Source organism: Suncus etruscus, chromosome 14 (assembly GCF_024139225.1).
Source record: "Suncus etruscus isolate mSunEtr1 chromosome 14, mSunEtr1.pri.cur, whole genome shotgun sequence".
Classification (NCBI taxonomy): Eukaryota; Metazoa; Chordata; class Mammalia; order Eulipotyphla; family Soricidae; genus Suncus; species Suncus etruscus.
In genome coordinates, this window is record NC_064861.1 from 39,552,993 (window position 1) to 39,577,763 (window position 24,771).

The 24,771-nt window shown below is 53.9% G+C and overlaps 2 protein-coding genes across 2 annotated transcripts in view; one reads left to right on the forward strand and one right to left on the reverse strand.

The window, feature by feature from the left end:
• Nucleotides 1-19: 19 nt before the first annotated feature.
• On the forward strand, nucleotides 20-9,327 carry ZNF276 (zinc finger protein 276). The gene is made up of 11 exons (XM_049787389.1): nucleotides 20-197; nucleotides 4,131-4,407; nucleotides 4,526-4,572; nucleotides 4,655-5,104; nucleotides 5,583-5,661; nucleotides 6,261-6,341; nucleotides 8,128-8,238; nucleotides 8,320-8,395; nucleotides 8,480-8,597; nucleotides 8,721-8,820; nucleotides 8,921-9,327. Exons 1-11 carry the CDS (start codon nucleotides 20-22, stop codon nucleotides 9,144-9,146), a joined length of 1,743 nt encoding a protein of 580 aa, XP_049643346.1. The 3' UTR covers nucleotides 9,147-9,327.
• FANCA (FA complementation group A) overlaps nucleotides 9,293-24,771 on the reverse strand; it is a 33,167-nt gene continuing 17,688 nt past the window's right edge. Inside the window, exons 24-46 of the mRNA XM_049787390.1 lie at nucleotides 22,132-22,233; nucleotides 21,788-21,900; nucleotides 21,485-21,555; nucleotides 21,088-21,184; nucleotides 20,893-20,950; nucleotides 20,697-20,766; nucleotides 20,221-20,317; nucleotides 19,517-19,693; nucleotides 17,600-17,673; nucleotides 16,973-17,101; nucleotides 14,748-14,832; nucleotides 13,943-14,091; nucleotides 13,451-13,553; nucleotides 13,100-13,159; nucleotides 12,904-13,008; nucleotides 12,480-12,592; nucleotides 12,149-12,290; nucleotides 10,459-10,521; nucleotides 10,177-10,279; nucleotides 9,917-9,992; nucleotides 9,696-9,843; nucleotides 9,528-9,620; nucleotides 9,293-9,449 (exon numbers count right to left, since the gene is read on the reverse strand). Of these exons, the coding sequence (XP_049643347.1) occupies nucleotides 9,366-9,449; nucleotides 9,528-9,620; nucleotides 9,696-9,843; nucleotides 9,917-9,992; nucleotides 10,177-10,279; nucleotides 10,459-10,521; nucleotides 12,149-12,290; nucleotides 12,480-12,592; nucleotides 12,904-13,008; nucleotides 13,100-13,159; nucleotides 13,451-13,553; nucleotides 13,943-14,091; nucleotides 14,748-14,832; nucleotides 16,973-17,101; nucleotides 17,600-17,673; nucleotides 19,517-19,693; nucleotides 20,221-20,317; nucleotides 20,697-20,766; nucleotides 20,893-20,950; nucleotides 21,088-21,184; nucleotides 21,485-21,555; nucleotides 21,788-21,900; nucleotides 22,132-22,233 (2,312 nt within the window). The 3' untranslated portion in view covers nucleotides 9,293-9,365. The remainder of the gene's footprint in view (nucleotides 9,450-9,527; nucleotides 9,621-9,695; nucleotides 9,844-9,916; nucleotides 9,993-10,176; nucleotides 10,280-10,458; nucleotides 10,522-12,148; nucleotides 12,291-12,479; nucleotides 12,593-12,903; nucleotides 13,009-13,099; nucleotides 13,160-13,450; nucleotides 13,554-13,942; nucleotides 14,092-14,747; nucleotides 14,833-16,972; nucleotides 17,102-17,599; nucleotides 17,674-19,516; nucleotides 19,694-20,220; nucleotides 20,318-20,696; nucleotides 20,767-20,892; nucleotides 20,951-21,087; nucleotides 21,185-21,484; nucleotides 21,556-21,787; nucleotides 21,901-22,131; nucleotides 22,234-24,771) is intronic.

Consider the following 24,771-nt stretch of genomic DNA (forward strand, 5'->3'; position numbering starts at 1 on the left):
CCGCACGGGCTTCTGCGCCATGAAGCGGGACCGGCTGGGCCGCTTCCTGTCGCCGGGGCCGCGCGGGGGCGGCGGGGCCGGCGGGGGCCGGGCGCGGGGACGTCCCTGCCGAGGCGGGCCGCGCGCGGACTGGCCAGAGGCCTCGGCGGCGCCGCCGGGCTGGGGGGACGCGGGCGACGGCGGCGCCGAGGAGCCAGGTGCGGCCGGCCGGGCGGACGGGTGGGCGCGGGGTCCCGGCCTTCATCCTCCATCCTTCTTCCTTCCCCCGCCCTCTGGCCTGGTCCCGGCCCCGCTACGTTCTGAAAGGCGCCAGTTGGGAGATCCCCGCTCCGTCCCCCAGTTTCCTTTGACCCCTGCTGCGTTGTGGATCTGGGGTCACCGGCGACACCTAAGCGGGAGGCCATTGGGCACCTGCGCCTGCACTCCTCTCCTGACCCTTCTCTGCCCCGGCCTTTGTGCTCCTGTCCTTAAGCCCTGATCGGTCTTGGCCCCCCTGCGCGCCTAGCCTTACCCTGGTCCGTCTCTTCCTTGCCAGTGACTTCCTTGGCGCTTTCCCCAGGTCAGGGGTCCCCATTGCTCAGGACCCTCTTCAGGCATGTGCCCCCTCCCCCTTAGCGGTTCCTGGGGACCGACATGTCCTGTTCCTGTTTGCTGACGTTCGAACCCCAGCTGTGGGACTTTCTCCTTTCTGTGGCAGTTAGTAATTGCATCTTTGGGAGTTGGAGATAAGACTGGCTAACAGGCTTGCTCCCTTCCCCCTTCATATTTGGAAACTATATTTGTGTTTCCTCTCCCTATTTTGGGGCCACCTCAGGCAGAGCTACTTCCAGCTTGGTGCTTAGTGGGTTTGGCCTGGTAGTGGCTCAGGAGACTATTCAGTGCTGAGGGTTGGACCCCAGTCCTCCAGCGTGCAAAGCAAGCTTCCTAGTCCTCTCTCCCCCAAGAGAGTAGCTATGTTCTTTTTCCCCTCACCTGGGGGTTGCAGGGGTCAGAGGTTCGTAGCGTTGGGCTACATGCAACAGGGCTTGGAGCTACTCCCAGCTTCATTATCTAAGGACATTCCCAAAGCTGCTTACGGGATCATGTGTGGCTGAGAATTGGCTCAGGTTCTGCTCCATGCAAAGCGAGTACCTTATTCCCTGTACTCTTTTTCAGTTCCTAGAAACTATTTTAAAGATGCAAGTGGAAGGTGATTGGAGACAGTGAAAGGTCAGGGCCTGGGGCCGGGAAGGTGGCGCTAGAGGTAAGGTGTCTGCCTTGCAAGCGCTAGCGTAGGACTGACCGGACCTCGGTTCGATCCCCCGGTGTCCCATATGGTTCCCCCAAGCCAGGGGCGATTTCTGAGCTCATAGCCAGGAGTAACCCCTGAGCGTCAAATGGGTGTGGCCCAAAAAAACAAAAAAACAAAAAAACAAACAAAAAAAAAGAAAGGCCAGGGCCTGTTGGCCTTGCTGTGCTGGGTGACCCAATTCTGGCTGTTTTTTGGTTAGTTGGCTGGTTGGTTGCTTTTGGAATCATACCCAGCAGTGCTCAGGGGTTACTTCTGGCTCTGTTTTCAGGATCACTCCTGGCAATGCTTGGGAGACCATATGGGATGCCAGGGATTGAACATAAAACAGCTGCATTCATGCAAGGCAAATGCTTTCCCCACTGTACTATGGCTCCTGCATTTGACATTGGCCTGAAGCTGGGTTTATTACTCTTGAAGTTTCTGGGCAGCTGGAGTTGCAGACAGGCTCCATCATATGAATTCCATACCTTATGCAGTGTTTGCATGTTCTCTGGGAGTTTTCACTATCAGGGGTCCTTGATGGTTTTTCTGGAGTAAACAAAGTGACTTGTAGAGGAAAAATTAAACAATGAATCTGTATGACAGTGCTTAGTGAATAGTGAAACTGTCTTGCGTGTTTAACACATTTGGGACATATCCCTCTCTTGATCTTTTTGTTTTGTTTTGTTTTTTTGGGTTACACCCGGCAGCGCTTAGGGGTTATTCCTAGCTCTATGCTCAAAAATCGCTCCTGGCAGGTGTGGGGGACCATATGGGATGCCGGGATTCGAACCACCATCCTTCTGCATGCAAGGCAAATGTCTTACCTCCATGCTATCTCTCTGGCCCTTTATCTCCTTTTTTTAACTGGAAATATGACCCAACAGTTGAACCTCCTATGTTCAAGTCTGCACTGTACACGATATCCTTCTGCCCACTTTAAATAGTATTTTCATCAACAATTCAGTGATCATTTATACTGATGCTGTCTCTATAAACATTTTTTGTTTGTTTTTTTCGTTGTTTTTTTGGGGGGCACACCCGTTTGATGCTCAGGGGTTACTCCTGGCTAAGCGCTCAGAAATCGCCCCTGGCTTGGGGGGACCATATGGGATGCCGAGGGATCGAACTGCGGTCCTTCCTTGGCTAGCGCTTGCAAGGCAGACACCTTACCTCTAGTGCCACCTCACCGGCCCCTAAAACATTTTCAAATTGTTAGATATCTTCCAAAATTTCTGATTCATGTGTTTGAAATAATCTGCATTTCAGTAGATGCCCACCCTGCTGCCCAGAAAATGTTTTTCTGAGTTAATGCTCACATCTCTGTTAGACAAAGACCCAGGAGTGAGCAGCTGCCGATGTTTCTCAGATGTGTGACAACTGGTGCTACTGGTCTATCTCCACATACCCTTGTCAGCACTTGTTCTCAGCATGCTTGGGCCCCACATGCCAGGCTGTTTCAGGGTCTTGCTCATGGAGAGCCAGGCCCATAACCAGGCTGTTTCAAAAGTCCTTCTAGCGACGTCCCCCCTTGAGTGCAGACTGAAAAGTTCCACATGGCTCTTGTGTCTTGTTTGGGTAAAAGGTCCCTTCCGGGCTTTAAACTGGTGCTGTGGTCCTCCTGCACCCAGTGATGGTTCCCCAGCTTCTTATTGCCCTGCTCTCCTTTTGTCTGGTCATTTCTTTGTTTTGTTTTGTTTTTTTGGTTTTTGGGCCACACCCGGTAATGCTCAGGGGTTACTCCTGGCTATGTGCTCAGAAGTTGCTCCTGGCTTGGGGGACCATATGGGACACCGGGGGATCGAACCACGGTCCGTCCAAGGCTATCGCAGGCAAGTCAGGCACCTTACCTTTGGTGCCACCGCCCGGCCCCCCTGATTGGTCATTTTTCAGCCCCACTCTCGTACTCTGTTTCACTAAACAATCAGAAGTGGCCTCCAGAGACCAGAATCTCAGCTCTGGGGTCTGCTCGGCTTTAGGGGCTTTCTCGAGACCTTGGCCCACCGAGTTTCTCTCCTTGGAGACTTTGCTGGTCTCTGAGGTTAGATTATGCTTCCTAGCAGTCACCTAATTAACTTTTGTTTGTTGATTGATTGGTTTTCGGGTCACAGCCAGTGGTGCTCAAAATTTATTTCTGGCTCTATATTCAGGGATCACTCTCGGAGGTTCTGGAGACCATAAGCAGGGTCAGGGATTGAGCCCTGGTTGGCTGCAAACATTACTCAGTGCAAGGTTTTCTTTGTGTAAAACCACACCTGCAAATACAGCTGTCTCTCCCTCTCATTAGTCTCTGCTTTTTTATTTTTTCTGACTTGATTGCTCTGAGGAGGACCCCAAGGCTTTGTGGTGTTAGAGGGGGCCGATGTCCTTGAAGTAATCGTGAGTGCAGAGTAAACGTTCTCAGTTTTACACCACAGAGCAGGGAAGGCAACCTGGTCCCTCTCTTGCCTCTGTGGCCTTCTGCATGGAGTGTGAGCAGGGCTGTGGTCTAGGGCCAGTGGGCTCATGGGGTCATGTAAGCTCTCACTGGCTTGAGACTTGTTAGAAACTGTGATGGATCTTGCAATACTGAGATGATTGTGATTCTCATCCCTTGTTTTTGCTTATTGGTTACATCACCTTTCATACATGACGGAACCCCTTGCACCCCAGAAATCATTCCTCCTAATGGGCAGGTCACGCTTTCCCTGCCCCTCCCCCAGGAGATTAGGGCTTCATTTGAAGGTGCCCACACTTGGTGGGAGTCCCTGAGGACCAGACTCACCATAGGTTGTCCGCAGGTACCCTCCACCACTGGGGCCCAGGGAAGGCTAAGGGGAGGTGCCTCCTGGTCTGACTCAGTCCCTCATATTCTGTCCAGGAGCAGGCCGGGCTATGGCTGTGGGGCACTGCCGCCTGTGCCATGGGAAGTTCTCCTTACGGAGCCTGCGGAGGATCTCAGCCTGTGCCCCCGGAGGACGCTTTTTTGTCAGGGACTTCCAGGGCCTATTGGGGGTGGCTGTGCGCCAGGATGCGGCCCTGTCTCCATTTGTCTGCAAGAGCTGCCTCGGCCAGTTCTACCAGTGCCATGGCCTCCTCACGACCTTCCTGCAGAGGGTCAATGTCTCCCCAGCAGGCCCCCGCCAGCCACGTGCCCAGTAAGTTCTGTCTTCCTCCTCGGGACTTGGGGCAGGGTTGCCTGATGGGCAGTTCATGATGGTGCTAGGGGAGGCGGCAGTTGGCCACTTCTCCTGGTGACCTTACTGGTCTGTGCAGGGCCGGTGCCCAGTCCCTGACAGGGCCGGAGGAGGAGTCATGTCTAGGTGAGTGTCCCTGTTCCTGAAGGATGGGTGGGCTGTATCAGGCCGGTGCTGAGTAGCCTCCGGGGTTTCTGCCTTTCCTCAGGGGACCTTGTGAACCCGGGAACCCAGGGCCTGTATGGCTTGGTGGGCTGGGTGCACGGACATGCAGCTGGCTGCGGGGCCTTGCCAAGCCTTCAGCACACGCTCTCCTCGGGGTACTGCGGTTCACTCCAGACCGTGTGGGCCTGCGCCCAGGGCCACCGCTACACCATGGACTCAGATACCAGCTGTGGGGCTCTCCTACTGGATAGCTCGCTGGCTGTGAAGTGTGCCTGGGACAAGGAGCTGGGTGCCCAAGCCAGCCAGCACCGGGGGCCCAACCCCACGGGGGCTGCCCCACAGACCTCCCCAGGTCGTTCAGCCTTGGCCACTGGGGCAGAGACTGAGATGCAGCCCAGGATGGACACGGCTCAGCTGCCTTCTGACAGCAGCCCGATGGGTCCTGGACCAGGTCCCCCACTTCAGCCAAGCCTCCCCTCAAGAGGGGGTCAAGGTAGGAGATGTCTACAGCCCATGGACTAGGAATCCTGTCTCATGGGGATGGGGCGGGGGACTGTACAGTAGGGCTGAGGACCCTGTCCCAGCATTTCTGTTGAGGCCATATGCCAAGGATGAGGCCTTATGGACATGGAGAGGACAGTGGGGCCCCTGGGCCTTATCTCATGGGGCCTGATTGGGGCCAGCGTTAGCCTGTACTGTGCCCCAGGCCCTGTATACACCCCAGCATTTCAGGTGGGGGCAGGACCCAGTGAGTCAGAGGTGCAGCTGCCAGTCAGTACAGCACAGTCGAACAGTCACCAATAGAGGGGTCCCAACGTAGCTGCTCCCCAGTCATCCTATCTCAATATGTCAATGGATCTGCAGGTCCTAGGGTCTTTGGAAAGCCTGGGGCAGAAGAAAGGACTTTGGAAGTCTCTTCCCCCCTGGGGAGTGCACACCCTGTAGTGATGAGGCTACTCTTTCTCTCTCAGGGCAGTTGGGGGAGACGCAGGTCCCGTCTTCAGCCTCGGATGATCGGGTAAAAGACGAGTTCAGTGACCTTTCTGAGGGGTGAGAGAAGAGGGGGTTTCCATAGCCTAAACTTTCTCCTGTCCCGGGGCCTTGGAGGCAGGGACCAGATCGGTAGCTGGGCCCAGCTGCTGGGGCCTGGTGGGCTCCCCTGGGTGGCAGTGGCCCCCTTAATCTCCAGAGGGTGAGGATCAGAGCCTTGCTGCTCTGCCAGGTACCAGACATTGAGAATGGAGCCTCCTCACTCAGTTCAGGAAACAGGCCTGCCCCTGTCCTGATACTACTTGAAAGGCCCCCTGACGGCTCTTGGGTCACTTCATACCCTTGAGCTGAGCCATGTGAAGCTTGCCCGCCAGCCCACACCACTCCTCCAGCACAGCCAGGCATGGTTGTGGCAGACCCTGGTCATAGGACAGGCTGCATTGCCACCAGCAGACAACCTTGACCCCAATTTTGGGGACAGGCCACGGTGGTGCAGATCTGGTCTAGCCTGTGACCTGAGCAGTTCCCTCAGGCCGTCAGCCCCCAGAGATACTTTCCACCTTGGGGTGGGTTTGGAGATGGTCAGAGATTTGGGGGTTCAGACAGAGTTGGACCGCGCTATCCCACCAGGTGGTAGTAAAGATTCCCTTCTCCACTAGAGGCTTCCCGAGTGAGGACGAGGCCGACAGGAGGCAGCCACCATCCTCAGATGAGTCCTTCGAGCCTTACCCAGACAAGAGGTGAGTGGGAGACAGCATCCGAAGATATGGGGCTCCTGTGAGCTGTGCAGACCCCTGGCCTGTCCAGCCACACATGCCATGTTGCTTTTCCTTTCCCTTCCCACTGGTCTTCATAGGTGGTTCTGGAGAACAGAGGTGTGGGCTTGGGGTGGTCAAGGTTTGTGCAGGACAGGACTGCTGTGTGGCCTCCCCATCAGGCTTCCTGTGCTGCCAGGCTGCCTTTCTAGCTCAGAAATGGGTGGGGGGAAGGTGGGTATACATCCAGGAAAGGCCTTTCCCAGTGGCCCCTGTATTTGAGGGGCTTTTGGGCCACACCTGGTTCTGCGCTCAGGGGTCATTCCCAATGGTGCTCAGGGGACCGTATAGAATGCCAAGGATTGAACCCAGATCAACTACATGCAAGGCAAACACTACCTGTTTTGCTATTACTCTGGCCCCATTCACTAATTGGTGTCCTACTGTCCCTGCCCATAACTGGTTGTTCTATTCAGCAGCCTTAGTACCAATCTCACCTCAGCCTCTCAGCCATTGCCCTCTGGCTGTGATGCAGGTGCCCCTGACCCAACTGGGCATGTGAGCCTTGTCAGGGCAGCCGCCTATTGTGGTGCTGATGCCATCCCTCATGCTGCCAGGACTTGGCTGTGCTTGCTTGGGGCCTTGGCTTGTGAGGAATGTTTGAGGGCCCTTCCCTGGAGTATGGGTCTAAGGGTTCCACTCCAGCACAGTACTTTGTGTAGTCTCTGCAGGGTGAGGTGGCTCAGTCCCTTGTCCCTCAGTCACAGGTTCTGCTGGGCATATGCTTATGTGGAGCCAATACACCTCTTGGTGAAATGGCTGTTCACCCCTTACCTGTATGTACTTAGGTATGGACTTTTCCTGGGAGTAACCCCTTACTTGGTATGACTAGAAAGTGTGTGTCCAGCAGATGATCCCTCCCTCTGTTCTCATATCCATATCTCAGAGGGACTCTTACTGGGAAGGGTGGCAGGGGTGCCTGCCCTGGGGTGTTGGCTCCATGAGGAGACCCTCTCCTATAGGCAGGAATTGGTCTGGGGATGCCTGTGCTTCACTGACTCAAGTGATATGCAGGAGTTTCCAGGTGGATTCTCCCCTGGTCTGTGTGATGGATTTTTGGTTTTTGAGCCTTCTCGCCGATGCTCAGGCATTACTCTGGTAGCACTCTAGACCCTGTGGGATGCCAGAGATTGTACTCAGATCAGCCATTTGTAAGACAAGCATCCTCCCTGCTATGCTGTGGCTCTGGCTGTGTGATGTTTGGCTTCAACCACTTCAGTTCTGTGTTTTCCAGTTGCTCAGACACTGGGGAATCCTGTTTCAATTTCTGCAGAAGCCATCCTGGGATTCTGATGTTGCCCCCTGTCAGCGGCTCTGGTGGTACATTTCCCCAGTCAGGTCAAGGCTCTGTTGGCAGCTTGCTGAGCTTGAGTTTGGTACTTGAGGGCTTGTTTAGACCTTCCAATTCATGACAGATTTGGTGGAATATTTGGTCCAGGAGAGACATGAGCACTTCAGTGCAGACCCACTGAAACACACTTCACATGTGCCCCATTTGGGATGGACGAGAGGGGAGCTGCTGGCAGGAGGGACCCAGGGTTCTGACAGCAGGTTCTCTGAGGACGGCTGCCTGCCCACTCCAGTCATCTCCAGCCCTAGACATTCCTACACTGCTCGCTGCAGGGTCTCAGTTAGCAGGCCAGAGGGAGCCTGGCTGTGTTTGTACATTGTTCAGTGTAGGGCATAGACCAGAGTGTCCACATCTCACCAGGCTCTCTGCTAAGAAGGGCGAAAGCAAAGATACCAAGAAATCTGAAGAACCAAGAATCCGAAAGAAACCAGGCCCCAAGCCAGGCTGGAAGAGCAAACTGTGCTGTGAGAGGTGAGTCTGGGCCAGGCAGTGCCGTGTGAGGTGGGGCCTGGCTAGGGGTGCCCAGCAGCTGACCTGGGCTTGGTGCTGCAGGGAGGAGCTGCCCACCATCTACAAGTGCCCACACCAGGGCTGCACAGCTGTGTACCGTGGGGCTGATGGCATGAAGGTGAGTGGAGCTGCAGAGGGTGAGGGTGCGGGCCATGATCTGGGGGAGGGAGGCGGCGTCTCAGGGGTTTCCAGTGTCCCACAGAAACACATCAAGGAATACCACGAGGAGGTGCGTGAGCGGCCCTGTCCCCACCCGGGCTGCAACAAGGTCTTCATGATCGACCGTTACCTGCAGCGACACTTGAAGCTCATTCACACAGGTGTGTGTGCCGCCACCCACCCTCCTCCCCGTGAGCACCTTTAGCCTGGGTGAGCCCATGTGTCCTGCTAGGGATCCTGGGGAAGGTGTCCTGGCAGGCCCAGTCTTACTGTGTGGCCCGCAGAGGTTCGGAATTACATCTGTGACGAATGCGGGCAGACATTCAAGCAACGCAAGCACCTTCTGGTCCACCAGATGCGCCACTCAGGAGCCAAACCCCTGCAGTGAGTGTGTGGGGTCCGGCCCAGACCACAGCTCCCCGTGGTACCCTATCCTACCCCAACCTGGCCCTGTCCTGCCCACTCACCCTGCCCTCCCCCCCAGGTGTGAGGTGTGTGGGTTCCAGTGCCGGCAACGGGCATCCCTCAAGTACCACATGACCAAGCACAAGGCAGAGACGGAGCTGGACTTTGCCTGTGACCAGTGCGGCCGGAGGTTTGAGAAGGCTCACAACCTCAATGTGCACATGTCCATGGTCCACCCACTGACTCAGGCTCAAGACAAGGCCCTGGAGGCCCAGCCAGGGGCTGTAAAGGCCGAGCCTACCTGAGTAACAGCCCCCACTCCCATCTGATGGTGGGACCAGCAGGTATTTTTCTATGAGCACTGAGTGGCTGTGGCCAGATTGACAATACCAATCCCTCTCCCCTCTAAAGCCATCCAGGAGTTTTATAATCATTTTAGTGCGACAGCAGCCCGGTGTTTCACTTGTAATAAATTATTTACAAGGAGTTGGTGTTGCCTGGTCCTTTCAGAAGAGCTGGGGTTCCTAGTGGAGGTTAGGGATGGCCTGAAGCTTGCTACGAAGGGCGGCAATCACCTCAGGGTCACAGTTCTCACCCACTGCCAGCAGCTGCAGGGAAAGAGCAAAGCTGGGAGTGAGGCCATGTGAGTGAATCCTCATGTGTGTAGGGTGTGGGCTTGCTGTTACCTCAGCCACGTTGGAGCAGCTCTTTGCTGGACACCGAGGTATGAATTGCAGCAGAAAGAGACGTGCTTTTGTGATCAAGCCCATGGGCTCTTCCTGTGGAAACAGGGCAGAGCTGAGCGGGAGAGGGGGTGGTACTGCCTGGTGAGCTCCGACATTGCCTGCACTTACCTGGTCCTGCCTGCTTCCACCAACGCCAGTCATGGGCTGTGTCTCTCCACCCACGAAGAGGCTAATCAGCTTCCAGTACATATCCACTGTGATGCGCAGGGAACCCTCTTCCTCCAGGAGGGCATCTCGACCAAAGTAGGGAAGGAGGCTAAAGAAAGGAGGTATGGTGGGAGCCCTGGGGGGGCAGAGTCCAAGGAGTGTACCTCTCATAGGGCTGTTACCTGTAGAAGGCAAAAGGCAGCAACCGCACGTGCTGATCTGGGGCCAGGCGGAGCAGGACACATCCCAGGCTGGTATCTGTAGTGTCGCAGGGAGGGGGGTTCTCAGCCCATCCCGGACACACAGTCACACACATGCTTAGAGAATATCAGGGCATCAAATTGTCTTGCTGTATTTATCTGGCTCAAACCCTAAGGAAGTTTGAACTGTTGGGAAATGGGCTCAGAACCCTGTGGGCACCCAGAGTCCCCAGCGCCCTCACCTGTCTCTCTCAGCTCAAAGAGCTGCAGCCAGGAAATCTTCCTCATCTCCAGACAGCTGAGGATCTCGGCACAAATGCCCAGAGCTCTCTTGGGGTGGGCAGTCTGTGGCCACAGAAGGAGCAAGTGGCCTCTAAGTGTTGCTCATGCATGGCTTCCACTAGATGCTGGGAGGGCCAGACCCACCCTGGTGGATAGCAGCATAGTGTGTATGGGGGGAAGAGGGGGCGGGCACACACCGGCACAGGAGACTCAGATCTGCAGCTCCAGGTGCCTTCACTCACCTGTGGACTCAGGTGTGAGGAGAGAAGGCGCATCAGGGAGAAGAAGAAGAGAGAGAGCAGCAACTGTGGTGATGAGATGGAACTCAGTGCATGGAAGCCAGTTGACCAGGAACACACCCATAGCCCCAGCCATCGTCATCCAAGGGATGGCCTGTTCTAGAGTACAGTGAGGCCCGTGTAGGGCCCTCTGGGTTAGTGAGGCCCTCAGAAGCAGTGAGGCCTGTCTGCGCCTCAGATACGAGGCGGTCATGATCAGAGCTCATTTCTTCAAGGCTCAGAAGTGTGTTCTGAGATAATACTTGGTGCCTTTAAAGCAGGTGGCAGAACAGGCAGTGGGCAACCACTGCCCACATCTGTGCCCTTCCCTGTACTGCAGTGTCTGAGTCCCAGAACTCCAGTGTGCAGCTGTTACCTGCTAGATGAAGGACACATGTAGGCCAGCAGGCTTTGGCCCCTGAAACTGACAGTGGTCCTTTAGAGATGTAAACTTAGGTAAATATTTCCCCTTACAGTTTTTTTTTTTTTTGTTTGTTTGTTTCTGGATCACACCTAGCAACGCTCAGGGTTGGCTCTACACTCAGAAATCGCTCCTGGCAGGCTCGGGATTCAATGTTGGGATTCGAACCACAGTCCTTTCTGCATGCAAGGTAAATACCTTACCTCCATGCTATCTCTCGGGCCCCACAGTTTTGTTGTTGTTGTTTTTTTTAATCTTTTTTGTTTTGGGGCCACACCTGGTGACACTCAGGGATTACTCTTGGCTATGCACTCAGAAATCACTCCGGGGCCGGCGAGGTGGCGCTAGAGGTAAGGTGTCTGCCTTGCAAGCGCTAGCCAAGGAACGGATCTCGGTTCGATCCCCCAGCGTTCCATATGGTCCCCTCAAGCCAGGGGCAATTTTTTCTTTTTCTTTCTTTTTTGTTTTTGGGCCACACCCATTTGATGCTCAGGGGTTACTCCTGGCTATGCGCTCAGAAATTGCTCCTGGCTTGGGGGGACCATATGGGATGCCGGGGGATTGAACCAGGTTTGTCCTACGTTAGCGCTTGCAAGGCAGACACCTTACCTTTAGAGCCACCTTCCAGGCCCCGCTAGGGGCAATTTCTGAGCGCTTAGCCAGGAGTAACCCCTGAGCATCAAACAGGTGTGGCCTGAAAATCCAAAAAAAAAAAAAATCGCTGCTGACTTGGGGGACCATATGGGACGCCGCCGGGGGATCAAACTGCGGTCTGTCCTAGGCTAGTGCAGGCAAGGCAGATGCCTTACCCCTTGTGCCACCGCACCGGCCCCCCCTTACAGTCTTTTTACATTGTTTTCTGGGCCTCACCCAGCAGTGCTCAGGTGTTACTCCTGAATCTGCTCAGTAATCACTCCTGCCAGCACTCAGAGGACCCTATGGGATACTGGGCATAGAACCCAGGTTGGCCACATGTACGACAAATGCCTTTCTCCCAAGCTATAGCTCAGCCCCCTTTTTAAATTTTAATACACAGAACTCTTAGCCCAGCTGTTGCTTTCCTATGCTGATGAGGCCCTCACAGCTGACTGCCCAGGGTATAGAAAAGCTGTTCTCCACAGGGACAACCACTAGGAGAATCAGTGATGCCAACATGAGACTGCATCAGGGTTACTAGCCATCCTGCATGGAGCTTCACCCTAGGTTAGTCTGGGCACTCAAATGGGCTCTCACCTGTTCCCCGGGGGATGAGGACAGTTGACACAGCTCACTCTGGATGCTGCCCTTCCCTGTGCGCTGGATGGTGAAGTGCAGGGCTGCAGCAAGGAGCCAGGCCGGGCTGGGTGGAGGGTGCATTGTGTTGGAAGACAGGAGGCTGTAGGAGACACAGGTAGGGTACACTGTGGGGACCTGGCTGCCTGTGCCCCCAAACCTTGGCTCCTGAGAGTCACCTCTGCCAGGGGCTCAGGTCAAAGGGAGCAGAAAGGCTCGATGTGGGGACAGGGTAGGTGTACTGAGCACGTAGAACCTGGGTCTGCGGACAGCCCACTCTGCCTGCACTGACCTCCCAGCAAAGAGTTGGGCTTCCCGTAGCCGCTGCAGCTCTCTGGGTTCTGGGCCAGGTGAGCATCTGGCCCAGCAGCTTTGGAGTTCAGCCTCCAGTCGCGGCCACCACAGCTTGGATAAGAGGGCCAGTCAGCAGAGGGAGGTACACTAGTTCACTCGCCTCCAATCTGGGGTCACGTCTGTAAATGCCTGGCAGAGCCACTGGGTGCCCCTGCCACCAGGCCAGCCATGGCCAGCAGAGCCGCAGTGATCAGACAGCCCCTCGAGCAGGGCTCAAACAAGGGACAGCTGCTGCCTAGCCCCCGAAGTGACTCAAGGAAGCACAGCACCCCAGTTCTCACAAGCCAATAGCACAGAAGCATGTCTGAGCTGTGATAACTGGGAAATGGTGGTCAGGAAAGGGGCCCCTGGGCCATCCCTACCAGTGCAGAGGTCACCAGTAGGGGGCACTTGGTCCGACATGCCACCAGCGTCTCATCCACTGTCAGGGCAGGCTCTCTGCTTCTGGAACAGGTGTTGAGGAGACCCTAGCAGGGGAGAGCTGGGGCCTCAGTGTGGATGCAGGAATTGGACAAGTGAATGTCCGAGGAACCAGCAGGCGCCACCAAAAGACCTTACCCTGAAGAAGTGGGCAGTGACAGCATGACTCAAAGCGCCTTCTCGGGAGCAGGCATTTCTCTGCAAAGCAGGACAGGGTGTGAGAGTTGTGATGTTCTAGAACCTTCTCAGCTCACTTCTCCACACAACTTCTCTGTGTAAGCGACCCCCAGCCCACTAGCTCTGTTTCCGCCTGGTTGCTGGGGCTGGCTCCCCTGTCAATCACAGGTTTGGAGTCAAGTGTTCTTCCAGAGGAACCTGTGGGAGCACTTGACACAGGCTTGTCCCAGTTCCCTGCTCTGAAGGGCCCAGACTCCAGAGGTCACGCCCTAAAGCCCTGGGGGACTCATGATAGGAGGGTTCCACACCTACCAGCTCTGAATTGACCAAGCGGAAGAACTCGGCACAGTCAGGGATGGGCAAGTCCACCCGAGGGCTGCCAACTAGCAGAGATGGAGGCAGGTTGACCAGAACCCTGGAAGGGGGCAGCAGGGAGACAGTCCTGGCTACACCCAGCATCTTGGGACAGAGCCTCTGACTTGCAGGCCTGGTCTCTGCTCTCCCCTGCACTCCTGGGGAAGAGATGCAGCTGACAGGGCTCCACAGTCTTCCTAATCTCCACCCAGACCTTCCTGAGTCACCTGAGCTGATCCTGTCAATTTGCCCAAGTTTGTTTTGGGGGCCACACCCACTAGTGCAAGGCTTGGGTCCCAGCTCTGAGAAGTGATTGAACTTACCTGTTTCATGCAGAGCAGGCCTCAGCCCATTAAACCTTCTTCCAAGATTGTACCCACCCCGAATCCCCAAGGGAGCAGCCATGCAAGCAGGAGCAGAGTGCGGCCTGGTGTGGGGACACTCCCATACCATTGGCACCTCAGCAGCTCCTGCTGTCTTTGAAGGCAGGTGGCTTCGTCCCAGCCCCTGGGCAGAGCCTGCAGCCGTTGGCACAAAGCCCGAAGAAGAAAGTGCCCTTGTGGATTGGAGGGGCTGTGGTCCAGATCAGTAACCAGCTCCTGGGGACAGACAGGCTCCCTTAGACTCGATGTACAGAGAATGGCCCAGGGATATCTACATCGGGCACTGAGAGCCGAGTCAAGGAGGGAAGGGGATTCCAGAAGTTTCTCATGTGCAAACTGTATAGATCCCATATGCTCCAATCCACCCTGCACCGTATCACTCTTGACCTCGTTTCTCCGTTCAGACACTTACAGTGCCTGCGAGGGCACCAAGCAAGAAGCCAACCCAGGACCCAGTGAGATGGGGGATGAGGCTGATGGGACACAGAGGGCTGAGCCCAGGCCCTGCCAGTGAGCAGCCTTAGTCCCTGAGCACAGCAGGTAATGGCATGAAAATCAAAGTGAGATGGGCCAGAGTGATAGCATAGCAGGAAGGGCATTTGCCTCACACATGGCAGACCCAGGTTTGATTCCCCGGCATCCCATATGGTCACCTGGGTACTGCCAGGAGTGATCCCTGAACAGAGTCAGGAGTAAGCTCTGAGCACTTGGGTGTAGCTCAAGGACTTAAACAAAAAATCAGATTTAGGATAAGGAGGCGCAGGACAGAGGTTGGGGGATGTGTGTATTTCACTCTGGTGCTCTATAACCAAGTCTCCACAACAACAACCCCTGAAAGGCAGTGAGCACATTGGGCTCTGCCTCTTACTCACCTGCAGCCTGGACAGAAGATCCCGATTTGCCAAAAAGCCACTGAGGCTCAGACCAGGGCTCTGTGAGCAGCTGTGGCTTGAGGAGCTGAAATTGAAACACAACTGAAGCTCCCTAAAAAAATCCCAGCATGGTGACCGCGAGGGACACTGGAGAGCAGTAAAACACCAAAACCTTCTCTAGTTCAGGGCCAACAACTCAAATCCAGAGATAGAGAAATCTCTGCTAAAACAGAGGATTTGTGGAGAAAGCAAAGATGGTGAAGGCACCAAGACACAGAGCAGATGAGCAGAAAGAAACCACACATAGGGCTGGAGATGGGGCAAGTTAAGATACCTGCCTTTCAAGGAGCTGGCCAGGTTCAGGCCTCAGCAGCCCATCAGGGTGCTTGAGTCCCCGCCAGGAGTGATCCCTGTGCAACAGGTATGGCACAAACATGTGACAGGAGGGGGGAAGAAGAGGGAAGAGGAGAGAAAGGTGGGGGAAGGAGAGAGGAGGAAGAAAGAGAAAAGATAGGAGAGGGGCTGGTGAGGTGGCGCTAGAGGTAAGGTGTCTGCCTTGCAAGCGCTAGTCAAGGAAGGACCACAGTTCGATCCCCTGGCATCCCATATGGTCCCCCCAAGCCAGGGGTGATTTCTGAGCACTTAGCCAGGAGTAACCCCTGAGCATCAAACGAGTGTGACCCAAAAACCAAAAACAAACAAAGAAAAAAAAAAAAAAGGAGAGGGGCTGGAGAGATAGCACAGCGGTAGGGCATTTGCCTTGCATACAATCGACCCAGGACCAATGGTGGTTCGAATCCTGGCATCCCATATGGTTCCCCATGCCTGCCAGGGGCGATTTCTGAGCATAGAGCCAAGAGTAACTCCTGAGCGCTGCCAGGTGTGACTCCCCAAAAACAAAACAAAACAAAAGATAGAAGGAGAGAGGGAGAAAAAAAGACAGAAAGGAGAGAAAAGGGGAAAGAAGGAAGGAAAGAACGAGAGAGGAAGTTGGTTTTTTTGTTTTTGTTTTTTGGGTCATACCAGGCAGCACTCAGGGGCCACTCCTAGCTCTACGCTTAGAAATCGCCCCTGGGATGCCGAGATTCAAACCACCGTCCTTCTGCACGCAAGGCAAATGCCCCACTTCCATGCCATCTTTCCAGCCCTGTTTTTTTGTTTTGTAACCCGGGCAGTGTTCAGGAGTTATTCCTGGCTCTGCACTCACAGATCACTCCTGGCAGTGCAAAACTGTGAAGACCAGCACTCCCCGCTGTACTGTCACTCTGACCCCACATGTTGCTGGCAAGAGTAAAACTTTGATGGGGGAAGGACACTTTTCTACAGATACTGCTGAGAAGTGGATCTCCACGTGCAGGGGAGGAAATGGGACCCAAGTGTCAGAATAAGGGGGCAGAGACTTAACAGCTAAACCAGACTAGATGAACGGGCAATTCAGAACTTCTGTGTATCAAAGTAGTCCATCGAGAAAGTGCAAGAGAATGCGCAGATCAGAAGCAAAGAGGCGAGTGAAGTTTCTAAGAAAGAGGCCTTGCGCTTCTACAGACAAATAACCAATTGTCCAATGGGAGAAACTCAGCAGCATTTTCCTGAGATGACACATGACCCTGAGCACCGTTGTGGTCAGGAATAGCCAGAGACTGCAGCCAGCCCCAAGCAGCTGGTCTCAGAGCCTAGGGGAACAAACCCCTCAGTGTGCATTGGGTATAGGAACAGAGTGCCAAGGCCAGCAGTGCAAAATCAAGTGTGTTCACAGGAGAGGATATCTGCTAACACACAAGACTGAAGGAAGAGTCATCATAGGGGCTGGAGTAATAACACAGCTGGTCTTCACACAGCTGACTCGGGTCCAATCTTTGGCATCCTGTAGGGCCCCCTGAGTACCACCAGGAATGACTCTTGAGTGCAGAGCCAGGAGAACCCCTAAGCACTGCTGGTACGGCCTAAACCCTGGGAAAAATAAAAGAGTCGCCACAGGCTGTAGAGACAGAAGGAAAAATCACAACGGCCATAGAGATGAAAGAGCATCACCACAAGCTATAGAGACGGAAGAGTCACCAAAGGCTGCAGAGATGCTAGACATGCTATGACCACCAGGAGTGTCCCTGGGTGTGTGTGTGTGTGTGAATGACCCTCCAGTCTGAGCCTGAGCTCAGATAAGACCTCCCATTTTACTCCTGGGCAGCCTCACACAGCTCTGCTGACTTGCTGGGCTGCAGCCTCACCTCTGGCAGGTGTCCATGAGAACGGCTGCCAGTTCAGTGCATGCCCTCTCCACGTCTCCTCCACAGCCACCAGCTGCAGGGGGTGTAGGCAGGAACCGCTCAAGGATGGCCCAGCGCTGGAAGTCAAGTCTGGACAGCAAAGTTGTGGTGAGGACAGGGCATGGAGGTACTCACCTGGCTCTAAGCACCCACAGCCGGTGATGAGATCAGGCCAGGGAGGTGCCTAGATGGCCCATCCCACCAGCAAAGCTGACCATGGCCTTGCTGCCCCTTTGGGCCTCATACCCTAGACATTGGTTCTCACTAGCCCTCACCTGTCTCCAGTGGAACACCTGACCATGAGGACAGGCCTGACTTCTGGCAGTGCTAGGGCACCATATGGGGTGTTGTGGATCAAACAAGGGTCAGCACAAGCAAGGAGGGCACCCTCCCCACCCTTCCCTCCATGCCTCCCTCCTAAAGGGAACTGTACCCTGATCTCTGACACAGTCTGAGAACATTCTGGCACAAAGGAAGGCCAGATGTGTGTGCAGATGTTATAGGTTAATATTATACATCTCTAATGACAAGCCATCCAGAGGCAATGGGGAAGTTGGGATGCTTAGGTCCGATCACAGAAACACTCACCTCTCTGAATCTGAAAGATAGTCAGCATGCGGCTGAATCTCCACTTCCAGCTGTAACCAGTCCCTGTAGGTTAACTGACAAGGCACCAGATGAATCAGTTTCATAGCAACGACCCTGGATGCGACTCAAGGGCCAGAGCATCCATGCTGCCTGACACCCACAGAGGTCAGTCCCTCAGTCAAAAGCACCTGCTTCCCTGCAGCGCTCTACATGAGCTGAGCTGCTGACTCTGTCCTGGGAAGGGCCAGTATTGGTGTCTCAGCACCAATGAAGGTGAAGCTAAGACAGTTTATTCTGGGAGGGAGGGAGGCCACTTTCTGTCCTATCTGAGACAAAATAAAAAATATCCAAGAAAATGTAATAAATACTTCATATAACAAAGGTGGCATTTGCGTTAAAAATTCTTGCCAGGGGGCCCGGAGAGATAGCACAGAGGCGTTTGCCTTGCAAGCCGATCCAGGACCAAAGGTGGTTGGTTCAAATCCTGGTGTCCCATATGGTCCCCCGTGCCTGCCAGGAGCTATTTCTGAGCAGACAGCCAGGAGTAACCCTTGAGCACCGCCGGGTGTGGCCCAAAAACCAAAAAAAAAAAAAAAAAATTCTTGCCAGGGCCAGGAGAGATAGCACAGCGGAGTTTGCCTTGCAAGCAGCCAATCCAAGACCGAAGGTGTTTGTTTCGAATCCCGGTGTCCCATATGGTCCCCCATGCCTGCCAGGAGCTATTTCTGAGCAGACAGTCAGGAGTAACCCCTGAGCACCATCGGGTGTGACCCAAAAACTAAAAACAAAAAAACAAGAAAACAAAAAAAATTCTTGCCAGGAGCCGGAGAGATAACATGGAGGTAAGGCATTTGCCTTGCATGCAGAAGGACGGTGGTTCGAATCCTGTATTCCATATGGTCCCATATGGGACCAGGAGCGATTTCTGAGCAGAGAGCCAGGAGAAACCCCTGAGCGCTGCCAGGTGTGACTCAAAAATCCAAAAAAAAGGGCCCGGAGAGATAGCACAGCGGTGTTTGCCTTGCAAACAGCCGATCCAGGACCAAAGGTGGTTGGTTCGAATCCCGGTGTCCCATATGGTCCCCCGTGCCTGCCAGGAGCTATTTCTGAGCAGACAGCCAGGAGTGACCCCTGAGCACTGCCGGGTGTGGCCCAAAAACCAAAAAAAAAAAAAAAAAAAAAAAAAATCCAAAAAAAAAAAAAAAATTCTTGCCAGCAAGGGGCTAGGGAGATAGCACAGTAGTAAAGGTGCTTGCCTTGCATGTGGCTGACCCAGGTTCTATCCTGGTACCCCATATGATCCTCTGAGCACCTCAGGAGTGATCCCTGAGCATAGAATCAGGAGTGATCCTTGACCACTGCCAGGTATGGCCCAAAACTAAAACAAAACAAAAACAAAAACAAAAAGCTTCTGACACACCATTCTACCGGTCAACAAACTACAAAACCTCCCACTGTGTGTTTCAAAGTACACCCAGAAGTATTGGAGCATGAAGACCATTATATGGAGATGAGTGTCCATGCCCAGTGTCCATCTCCCCACAATGGTGCAGCAGACACGGGGGTCATTGCCTGCCTCTTGTCAAGATCACCTGCCTTTCATGACCATCAGGTACAGGCATGAGAGGATAGTGAAAAACAGCAGGAAGCCTTTGTGCTTTCACACAGCACAGAGCCACAGAGCACAGTGCCCAGAGGTGGGGTGGCCAGGTCTGTAGGGGCGGGTTCCAGATTAGTTTCCTGGCCCCTGGATGGTCAGTTATCACCTGGTATATCAGTCACTGTGTGGGTGAGTCTACATGGCTGCGGCAGCGACACTATCCTGCCACACCATGCAACACAGTGCAGCCCAGCCCTGCAACCCCAAATCTGAACTGGGAAACCCAGAGAGCCCAGAGTGGTCAGGGCATGACATACGTGGAGTCCTTCTTCTTTGAGCAGGTCCTGGAATGGTCTCTGCTGCCATAGGGCAAAAGCCGCATGCAGCCAGTCTGTAGACGGGAGGCACAAGCAGCGCCAGGGAAGGCTGACATCTTCCTCCCAGTTGAGTGCATCCCGGGCCTCAGCAAGCAACCTGAGCACCAGAAACTGAAACTGCAGAGGGAGACACAGGCTGAGTTTGCTGAGATGCAGGGACTACATAGTGCATTTAATAGGGCCCTGACACGGGGACTATCCCAACTGCTCTCGGCCCACGACACTGCACATTGCTGTCTCATGCACATAGAACACACATGAGCCCGGATGTGCAGTGTCCTCATTCCCAACCCAGAGAAGCTCCAAGGCAATTGGGACCAAGGACCCAGGTGCACCAACCGACCAGGGCAGCCAGGAGGCACCAAACCAGTGAGTGAGTGTATGAGTGAGTTAGTGCATGGGTGACCGACTGTGTGAGTGTGTGAGTGAGTGAAGGGTGAGTGCATGAATGGCCAATGAGTAAGTGTACAAGAGCGTGCATGAGTGAGTATATGAGTGAGTCCCAACTAAGACCAGCGAGACTCCTGGGCCAGTTTTCACATGGAACCTAGACCAAGAGTCTGTCTACATAGGAACAGAGCCTCTCCCAGTGTCCAGAGCTCAAAGCTCTCTGAATAAAGAGAGAGAAGAGGGCCCAGGCTTACCTTTTTGATGAGGCCTGGACCCAGGCTGCTGCATAGAGCGCCCTGCAGCTGGGAGGGGGACTTGCAGAGAGAGTAAGAGACAGCCGCAGTGCAGAACCTGGACATAAGGTGCCGCTGAGACACAGCCCGCAGAGGGGAGGGGAGGGGAGGGGACAGAGATGAGGGGTGGACAGAGACATGGGCCCTATTGAGGGCTGGTACAGAGGCCAGGGACATGCAGATGTGAGTGATCCCCCTATGGTGAACACCCAGGAGGAATTTCTTCCATCAGAGATGACTGCTGTGCTAGAAATAGCAGTGGGACAGTGAGAGCAGGAGCAGGGACAAGGCCATCTGGACACAGCCCAAAGGGGGGAGGACATATGTCTGGCACATAAGGGCCCATATCCCACTGGCACCCAGGGGCCCTGGAATTTCTGAAGTGTCCAGACTTGGCACGAGCTGTGAGCTCTGCCAGGAGGGATGTGTCACCACACCTGCCCGCAGATGTGCCTATGACCTCTTGGAAGGTCATAGGTAATAAGGACCCAAATGTCATAGGCACATCTGCGGGCAGGCAGGCAGCTAACCTGAGGCAGAAGAGTGACGATTCCAGGCAGGCACAGGTCAGGAGACCATCCAGGAAGTCAGGGAGGCTAAGGACCTCCCTGGGCACATCAGAGCCAGACTCACCTAGGTGGACCACCAGGGCAGCCAGTCCCAGCAAATGTGCGGTGAGTAGGCCTGGGCCCTGAGGGAAGGAGAGGTGAAGGAGGTGAGGGCAGAGTAGATGAGGGAGGAGAAGGTGATGGTGGAGATGAATGAAGGAGCTAAGGGAGGAGGAAGAACTGATGGAGGAGGAAGTGAAGGAGGATGTGAGGCACCCACCTGGTGTCCGAGCAGCTGCCTGAGCCTGGTGAGCAAAGTTTGGAGAAGCTTGTGTCTGCACATGAGTGCCACGAATTGGGCTGCCCAGGGGCCCTGCCTGTGGACAGTGAGGAGGAAATGGCCAGAAAGGAAAATGGTTGGGGAACACAAGTCAAGAGCTGTTCTTGGGTGGGATGGGAAAAGCCCAAAGGCTCCCCGAGTTTTGTTAGGTTTGGGGCTACACCCTGTGGTGCTCAGGGCTGACTCCTGGCTCTATGCTCAGGGATCACTCCTGAGGGCTTGGGGGACCATAATGGGGTGCTGGGGATCAAACCCAGGTCAGCCATGTATTGTCTCTCTGTGTGCCTCCCGCTGTCCAATCTTTCTGCACCCCTTCCCAAAGTCTCCTGGCCACTACCTGTCGGGTGGTGCAAAGCGGCAGGCCACAACGAGGTTCTGACAAAAAGCTGTCAACAGGAGATCTGCCACCTGAGTTGAAGAGGCCACATATGTTGGGGGTAGGTCTGCCATACTTGCCCACCATGATACCACCAACAGGCGACAGTGAGTGGAGGCTAAAGCCCAGGGTAGGTTGTATTGGGCAAGAACAGCACCACGGGGGGTGTGGGAATCCTGGGCCAGCCCGGTGGTTGCTTGCACTCAGCCCATGCACTCCCTCCACAGCAAGGATCAGATCCCAAAGTGAGCTGGGCCCACTCACCGCCTCTCTCTGTGGCTCCAGCACTGAGGCCTGGTGAAACTGGGATGTGTCCCCACTGTGGCCCAAAGCAGAGTCAAGCTTTTCAGCGACCAGGGCCAGTTGGGGGGACACAGCTGTGAAAGGAGCCACTGCGGTGAGTGGGGGCTGCCCTCCAGGACCCAGGACAGTGGCCAAGCCCCAAAACTAGGGGCCTGGCTCTGCCCAGCCACCCCACTCCAGGGACACCAACCAGACAGCTGAGTGCAGTGTCCACCCAGCAGGTGGCCCCTGTCCTCCGCCAGGGGAGCTGGGCCTGACCATAAGGGAGCAGGGCCCCTGCCTTAGCCCCAATCCGGGTCCCTCACCTTCATGTCGGGTAGGATCAGACATCACAGCCCTGAGCCCCTGCAATGCAGCTCTGAGTGCCCCCAGCGGCTCCCCCAGTGGTACAGGTGCGGCCTCGTCTGCTGTGGGGGGATAAACTGTCAGACAGGCATGGAGCCAGCAGTAGACAGTGGCATGTATCCCTATGGCCTTTCCTCTAATACCTCACCACAAATCAATGTCAGGAAAAGAATTTGGTCCTAGTTATGTTCCTCCCCACTTGGGGAATTCATTTTTCTTCCTCTTCAACTTTCCAAAAATAAAAAAATAAAAGTAAATGGTCGGGGACAAGAGAGATAGCACAGCAGTAGAGCAGTAGGGCGTTTGCCTTGCACGCAGCCAATCTAGGACAGATGGTGGTTCGAGGCCTAGCGTCCCATATGTTCCTCCGTGCCTGCCATGAGCAATTTCTGAGTGCAGAGCAAAGAATAACCCTTGAGTGTTGCTGGGTGTGATCCAAAAGCCAATGAATAAACCAAAAAATAAATAAATAAATGATCAGAAAAGTAGTTCTGGGCCGGGCGGTGGTGCTAAAGGTAAGGTGTCTGCCTTGCCAGCACTAGCCTAGGATGGACCGCGGTTCGATCCCCCGGTGTCCCATATGGTCCCCCAAGCCAGGAGTGACTTCTGAGCGCATAGCCAGGAGGAACCCCTGAGCGTCAAATGGGTGTGGCCCAAAAACCAAAAAAAAAAAAAAAAAAGAAAAGTAGTTCTGGGGCTAGAGTGATAGCACAGCGAGTAAGATATTTGCCTTGTATGTGGCTAACTCAGGTTCAATCCCCGAATTCCATATGGTCCCCCAAACCTGCCAGAAGTGATTTTTTTTTTTTGGTGGTTTTTGGGTCACACCTGGCAGTACTCAGGGGTTATTCCTGGCTTCACGCTCAGAAATTGCTCCTGGCATGCACGGGGGACCATATGGGACGCCGGGATTTGAACTGATGACCTCCTGCATGAAAGGCAAACACCTTACCTCCATGCTATCTCTCCGGTCCCCAGAAGTGATTTCTGAGCACAGAGCCAGGAGTAACCCTGAGTGTGGCACCCCCAAAAACCCCCCAAAAAAATAAAAGAAAAAGTGTTTCTCTGCATGCTGCTATTGCAAGCAGGAAGCCACACAGGCCATGTTCACGCAGGATCTGAAGCAGAGGGGATGCCTTGAACTCAGCCTGAATCTAACTCTAAGTGACATCAGTACATTTCTTTACCTCACAGGTTTCTAAAACTCAAAGATTGGGGGCCGGGCGGTGGCGCTAGAGGTAAGGTGCCTGCCTTGCCTGAGCTAGCCTAGGACGGACCGAGGTTCGATCTCCCGGCGTCCCATATGGTCCCCCAAGCCAGGAGTGACTTCTGAGTGCATAGCCAGGAGTAACCCCTGAGCGTTACTGGGTGTGGCCCAAAAACCAAAAAAAAAAAAAAAAAAAATCAAAGATTGATGAGTAAGAATCAAGGAGCAAGAAATAGGACTAGCACACAACAAGCACTTCCCGGATTTACCAAGAGATTCCACGTGTCCCATTAAAACTTTTGAGGTTAACTTAAACTAGTAAGCATGTGCATGGAACTAGATAAATGTACTTTGCCCTCAATGTTTAAAGAGTTACATAAGTCTAATATCTTTAGATTATATGGTGTGCTGCTAAGAAACAATATGTACTACAACTGGGGATTTGAGGGACAAAGTAATTGTATTGTACATGGGTTCAGTTTTGTTTTTCTTAATGTTCTTTGGCTGAAAGTTCAAGGCTGGGATATCATCGATGGAACTACTGAGAATCCTGTTTATGGGTGATTGGGCTTCCACTGTAACTTTACCCTGTCCTCTTTCTTTGCATCTTTGTTGTCATAATTAAAATAATAAAAAAAATAATTAATAAAAAAAAAAAAAAAAAAAAAAAAAAGATTCCACGTGGTTGCAATTTGCCAAAGAAGTGTTCATGCAAACATTGATGTCACAATTAAAAGTGAGGCAGGGAGAAGGAGAAGGACGGTACCAAGGCCAATGGTCTGTGGGGATCACAGGTTCAATTCCCATTACTAAAGGACCCACTGAACCAACAACCAAAAAAAAAAAAAAAAAAAAATTCCTGAGCACCATCTGGTATGTCAAAAGGCAAACTAAACAAAATAAAAATATCACCACAGGGGCCGGGCGGTGGCGCTGGAGGTAAGGTGCCTGCCTTGCCTGCGCTAGCCTAGGACGGACCGCGGTTCGATCCCCCGGCGTCCCATATGGTCTCCCAAGAAGCCAGGAGCAACTTCTGAGCGCATAGCCAGGAGTAACCCCTGAGCCTCACAGGGTGTGGCCCAAAAACCAAAAAAAAAAAAAAAAAAATATCACCACAGCAGTTCAAGAACTATATGCCAGGGCCGGAGAGATAGCATGGAGGTAGGGTGTTAGCCTTGCATGCAGAAGGACAGTGGTCCCATATGGTCCCCCGAGCCTGCCAGGAGCGATTTCTGAGCGGAAATCCAGGAGTAAACTAAGAGCTGCCAAATGTGACCCCCCACTCCTTCAAAAAAAGAACTATATACCAGGGAAGATCCCAGGCTTAAGGTGAAGATCTCATGGTGTCACAGGTAAACCAGAACTCAAGGGGCCAAGGGCATGGCCCAGCAGT

Bases quoted from the DNA above. Each gene is read 5' to 3' on its own strand.
- ZNF276 (XM_049787389.1), top strand. From the start codon at position 20: ATGAAGCGGGACCGGCTGGGCCGCTTCCTGTCGCCGGGGCCGCGCGGG. The intron at 5,105-5,582 runs GTAGGAGATGTC...TTTCTCTCTCAG, and splicing joins CCCCTCAAGAGGGGGTCAAG to GGCAGTTGGGGGAGACGCAG. The intron at 8,239-8,319 runs GTGAGTCTGGGC...TTGGTGCTGCAG, and splicing joins AGCAAACTGTGCTGTGAGAG to GGAGGAGCTGCCCACCATCT.